The following is a 6,137-nucleotide window of genomic DNA, read 5'->3' as shown; positions in this document are numbered from 1 at the left end:
GGGAGTTCTCTGAGTATCTGACCCCTTACTGGCCATTCAGCCATGCAAGCTGTGAGACCAGCTTAAAAAAAAAAAAGTTGCCTTTCTTTTCCTCTCTCCCCTCTGACAAACTGCCTCTTTCTCCCTCCACCATCAGGGAGGGAAGAAAACAATGGGCAGCCTTAGCGTTCCCATGAAAAGGAGCAGTCACACAGGGTGTGACCGCAGGCCGGCTGTAACTGCCCCAGGACACTGCCAGGGGCCGAGGAGGGACAGCTCGGGTTGCTCCAGCTCAGACTGGTCCTGGCACAGTCAGATGGAGGAGCCAGAGCTGTGATTTGCTGCAGGACGCCATACTTGCAGCCGGGCATCCTTCTAGGAACCACGAGGTTCTCCTCTCCCCGAGATGATAACTGGTGTGCAAGTCTTCTTTTAGAAGTGCATAGATTACACTCTGTGTTTCTTTCCTTGTTGGTCTTTTCAGGACAACTGGGGGCCCTCACCTAACCCCAGGTGTCTCCTTGTGTTGCTTTCAGGACTTGGGGCGCTCACCCAGGACACACCATGGTGCTTCAGCCAGGTGAAAGGCACTGTGGAGATTGGAGCCACAGAAGGTAGGAGAAAGCTCCTGCTCCCCCTTTTCCTTGCCTCCTTTGGGTTTGAGTTGGTTCCAGATCTGAAATGTTCATCTCTGTGTCCATGAATGTAAGTCCCCACACATCCCAGAATAGCATTCTGAGCTAGAAATGGATTTAATCATCTCTTTCTACCCCACCTCCTTTTTTTTCTGTTGAAGCTTATTTTATTCCCACTAATGAGGCTGTGCTGAAACAAACTTTCAGTGAAATTGGTTGGCAGAGAGAGAGACTAAACCAGGCAAGTCTTGTTTCAGGATGGGCTGTTTGTTCTATAGGATTCTCAAAGCAAACATTTCAAGGTGGTCAGATGTTCATCTCATCCTTCCATTCCATGTTGAAGATGACTTGCCACTGTACCTGAAACGTATGGGGAGAAAGAGGAATTCAGATTTGACTTGAATACAAAGTGTGGATATATTGATTCCCAATATCAGCATATAATTTCCTTTCTGGCTGTCAGGAGATTATCCTATTCCAGGTTCTTTACCTGGGATAATGCATTCCTTTTCCTCCTCCTGAAGAACTTGCATTTAATTCTCTTCACTTTCCTCCCTTATTAGCATGAGCTTGGAGACCTTTAAGACTTTCCCATAAGACGTCTATGTTTCAAAACAGCTTAGTGATAGGCAATTGGAAGGAACTAGAATGGCACTTCTGGGTGTTTTAAATAAAGCTTAACTTGTCGTGGCAGAGTGCAGTAAAGATTGCCTGAAGCAGGGTATACTGCATGGATGGTGGGTATAGATACCAGGTGTGGTATAAGGCAGGTCTAGAACTAGTGTCAGTGAGTGAGGATGTTAATAGTTGACAGAGCTGAACCTGGATATGGAAACTAACATGCATAAATGCATGGAAACTTTTGGGTCATTCTATAGCATTATAATTCTGAGTAAAAAACTGCTTAAATAAAAATTATTTTGAGTAATGTGGAGGAGGTATTTTATCTGCAATCTTGCTGTAATTCATTTCTAGAAACACAACATAATTAATGGCAGATATTGTAAAACCAAGCAATTTATGGATAAAGAGAGAAAGCACTCTAAGATAAATTAGTGACTAAATCTGTAGAATTATAGTTTTCTGTAGCATTTGCTAGTTTTTCAATGTACAGTCAAATGAAGCTTTACAAACAATTCTTACAAAGCCCCTATGAAGTAGACAGAGCAGGTTTTAGTAGGCCAATTTATGTTCATCTAATCAAAAATATTTGTGTCTTCTATATGGCAGCACTGACCTAAGCCCTAGGAAAAAAGGGAAGGGAAAAATGCCTTACTCCCTAATCTTATGAATCTTAAGAAAACTGAAGCTCAAGTTAATCAGTTGGTTTAAATCTTGGCTTTGATTCCAAATCACTTGTGCTTTTTAAATAAGAGAGACTTCCAGGTCTTGGAGATACTGACTTAGGGTTTCGATGACCAGGGTGATACAGTGTATTTTAATGAGCTCATCAGATAATTCTGAGGATGTGGACTGGCTTTTGGGATCACCAGGCTAGATGATTTGTTCCAGATTATCCGTTACTCTCAGACTCTGGACTTAAATCTTGTCTGTGTGACTGGCTCCCCACCTATTATAAGGACTACGAGTGTCTACTCAAGGTAGAGTAAGTGGAGGACTTACTCTAATAAGTGCTTAAAACAAATGAATAAGGATGTAGGTATAGCATTTGCACAGTGCTTTGCACTTTGTGAGTACCCAATATTTGTAAGCAATTATTAAAAATATTATAGACCTTCATTCTAATTTTAACCCTCACCAAAACCTTATAAGTGGTAGGTGTATTTATTCCCACTTAACTTATAAAGATATTAAAGCTAAACAAATAAATAATGAATAAAGTCTTTGCCAAAGGCTCCCTAGCTAATCAACAGGTGAGCTGGGTTTCAACGCAGCCTACAGGATCCCAAGCCCAGCTCTTTAAACACTGTTGTGAACACAGAGATTGTCACATTGTAGGTTGGAATAAGGCCCAGGAATTGGCATTTTTCACATATGCCCTTTTAATCATCATGGCAGGTGAACAGGAGATGGGTTTAAATATCTGCTGCTCATAAGTAAGTACTGTAACTCACTTGAACTAACTGTTAATTGAATCATAGAGTCAGAATGATAATCACTCTTAACTTTTGTCTTAAAAAAAAAAATCACTCTAAAGTGGTGGAAAAATGGAGAATCGCTCTTTAAGAGGAGAATCAGATTGGACCCTAACATGTCCAACTAATACTACCTAAATGGCAGTTGAATATTTGTTGAGTGAATTAATGAGTGACCTTCAATTAATAAAAATTAAGGTTCTTAAAAATTAGGTTTTTTAAAATTGGACTGCTCTATCCAAGTTGGTTTTCTGCACTGTTCAAAGTCAATAAAAATTATTCAGCTTTTTTCTTTTTGCTTAATGAGTTTCCTTTTTTAAAAAACTGAGGTATCATTGACTTAGAATATTGTGTTAGTTTAAGGTGTACTTAAACTAAGAAAGTGATTCAGTGTTATACACTTTTCTTTAGATTATGTTTCCATTATAGGTTGTTACAAGATATTGAATATAATAGGTTGTTACAAGATATTGAATATAATGTACTATAAGGTAAATCCTTGTTGTTTATCTATTTTATGAATGATGAATACTAGTTTGTATCTATTTTTATATAGATTCATTTGTATTATTTTTAGATTCCACATATAAATAATATATATTTCCCTCCCACTTTACTTTTTTCTATGAATGATTTTTCTGTTCCATTTCTACTGCTTTCTAGCTGGTAACCTTTGCCAAGTCACTTAATGTCCCTGTGCTTAAGTTCCCTTGTCTGCAAAATGAAGCTAATAATATAGGTATCAATTAGGATGGTGTGAGGGCTAGGTGACTATGAAATCTAGGTTGTTATAAGATGCTCAGATCACATTACCTGCTATTACTGTTTTATAAAGGCAGGGCTGATATTAGGTAAAGTGACAAAAATACAGATCGATATTTTAATTCAGTATTTTTTAAAAACCAAAATTACTGAGAAGAATCCATGATGAACAAAATATCAAAATGCTTAATAAAGAAAGGATCAGTATTACTAATTTATTTTTCAAAGATCAATATGGCTCAGCTTGGCACTGTTACTGCTGATTTAATTAAAGGTATATCATGAGTATCAACTAGTAGGCTAAATTTTTTTCACATTCCAAATTATTTAGTAGGCTATTAGATGATTGATACTTTGGCCACCTGATGCAAAGAACCGACTCGTTGGAAAAGACCCTGATGCTGGGAAAGATTGAAGGTGGGAGAAGAAGGGGATGACAGAGGATAAGATGGTTGGATGGCATCACCAACTCGATGGACAGAAGTTTGAGTAGGCTCCAGGAGTTGACGATGGACAGGGAAGCCTGGCATGCTGCAGTCCATGAGTTGGATATGACTGAGTGACTGAACTGAACTATAAGTCCAACAATAAATTTAGTGAGCACTCATTAGACCTAAGGCACCACCCCAGAAAGTGAAAGTGTTATAAAGATAAATATAGTCCAAGCTTTCAATGAATGCACCATTTAAGGGGAAATAGGCATTGGTACAGGAGAATAAGGCATTACATCAACAAATATGATAAGGGCAAGGTGAGCTAAAGACAAAGTGCTTTGTTAAAGACTAAAGTGCTTTGAATACAAGAGACTGAAATCTCATGTATTTGAGGTTACTATTGAAATAGTTCTTATCAGAATTCTGATGAGAGGCAATGTGGCTTTATTAGTGAGGAGAAGTTGTAGATGATGAGAGGAAGAGACTCAGTATATATTCTGGGGGTAAGAAAGTGGACTCTAAGGGAGAGGTAAAGTAGGGAATTAAGAGAGCTCCCAGGTTTTGGCCTTGAGCCTGGGCACAAGTTATTGAGACTGTGAGAAATGTGGAAATGAAGCATGTTTGGGGATTCCCACCCCTCTCTAATGCTCATGCATCTGTGAAATAAACTAGCAGCAGGCAGATCAACAGGAGAAAACATATACAGATGCATGAACTTTGACTATGTGCATGGGGCAACCCAGGTGAAAAAAGTGAATACTAAAAAGGCAGTGAGATTTGAGAGTTTACCTACCATCTTATTGCCTTATCATACTGTTCATGGGATTCTCATGGCAAGAATACTGGACTGGTTCGCCATTCCCTCCTCCAGTGGACCATGTTTTGTCAAAACTCTCCACTATGACCCATCTTGGGTAGCCCTGCACAGCATGGCTTATAGCTTCACTGAGTTATGTAAGCCCCTTTGTCATCAGATCCATGAAGGAGCATGGTTTATATACCGTCTTCATAGTGAAGGACAGAGGAGCCTAGCATGCTGCAGTCCATGGGGTCACAAAGAGTCAGACACAACTTAGCGACTGAACAACAAATACGATCTTAACAGGGGAGGGGGAAAGGATGTAGGCCTCTTAGAGGAGAATAATGATTTTTAGGAAAGACGAATGATTTCTTAGATGGAAGAGAAGAGACTTTGTGACAAAGTTTCTGTACAGTGGTGTCCCCTAATCTTCTCTCCTGTAATAAGTCTATCTGTGATAAGTCAATCTTCCCTGGTTGACAAGATTCCCAGGGAGGGGACTTATAATGTGACCATGAGTTCCTTTTGGAGAATCTGTCTTACGTAGATAAAGAGAATTCAGAGAAAGCCTCTTCCTACATGTGCTGTTTTTCAAATGACTTCAGCTCAAAATAATCAATAGTCAATATATCAAAGTAGCATGCTTTGAGGTTGCATGTCCTAAACTCCTTTCTGTAGAGAGATCAAGAGCTTCCTTTTGAGCATAAGTGTGAAATGTCTGTAAGACACTCAGGGATAGATACTAAGAAGGAAATGTGAATGTGGCTCTTTGGAGAAGGAATGGGAGATGGAGCTGAGAGGCAGGGTGGCATCAGCAACTAGATGATATTTGGAACCACTGAGCTGGAGGAGACCACATATGTCATACAGATCATTTGACGTGCAGTCACCCAACAACTTGTCTGTGACCTGAAGCTTTCCCTCTTGCTGGCAGTTGCTGTCTAAGCGTTATTCACTTACTTTAGTTCTTGGAAGATTCAGAGTTTCTGATTCTGCATGTGCAAGTCTTGTGTTTGACTTGCCTAGGATGCACATTTCTTATGTTAATAATACCTGATTTCATCTCATGCAGTTTTATACTACATCATCCTAGGAACACTTTACATTCTGGAAATAGGCTACACTGGACATGAGACAATTTCTTGAGATGTTGCACATGAGTCTGTGTGTGAGAAGTCAGAAATATCTGGTGGGATTTCTTGGGGTTTTTTCTTAGCTGTCATATATAAGCATTTTCTTTCTGCCACTACAATTCTAGGATTTTTTATTTGTTCCTCATTCTACAATTTTTAAACACCTATCAGTATAGGTCATTTCATCTTATTCATGAGAAATAAACATTGTGTTCTTATTTTCTGCATGGCAATAACCTCCTTTCCTGACCCTTCCAAAAAAGACAAGTCGTAGAGGGAAGGATGAGGCAGTCTACTGA

General features: G+C 39.2%; 1 protein-coding gene across 2 annotated transcripts in view; it reads left to right on the top strand.

Annotated features, from left to right (window-relative positions):
• The first annotated feature begins 268 nt into the window (after positions 1-268).
• The window catches only part of PPP2R2B (protein phosphatase 2 regulatory subunit Bbeta), a 512,526-nt gene continuing 506,657 nt past the window's right edge, over positions 269-6,137 (top strand). The window contains exons 1-2 of one of the 2 annotated variants that reach the window (XM_070465593.1): positions 269-395; positions 516-593. In XM_070465593.1, the coding sequence (XP_070321694.1) occupies positions 386-395; positions 516-593 (88 nt within the window). In that variant the 5' untranslated portion in view covers positions 269-385. The remainder of the gene's footprint in view (positions 396-515; positions 594-6,137) is intronic. The other variant, XM_070465592.1, reaches the window with a different exon arrangement.

The sequence above is a fragment of the Odocoileus virginianus genome, chromosome 3 (assembly GCF_023699985.2).
Source record: "Odocoileus virginianus isolate 20LAN1187 ecotype Illinois chromosome 3, Ovbor_1.2, whole genome shotgun sequence".
Lineage (NCBI taxonomy): Eukaryota > Metazoa > Chordata > Mammalia > Artiodactyla > Cervidae > Odocoileus > Odocoileus virginianus.
Note: the sequence above shows the minus strand (reverse complement) of the source record. Positions and strands in the feature narration are given on the sequence as shown.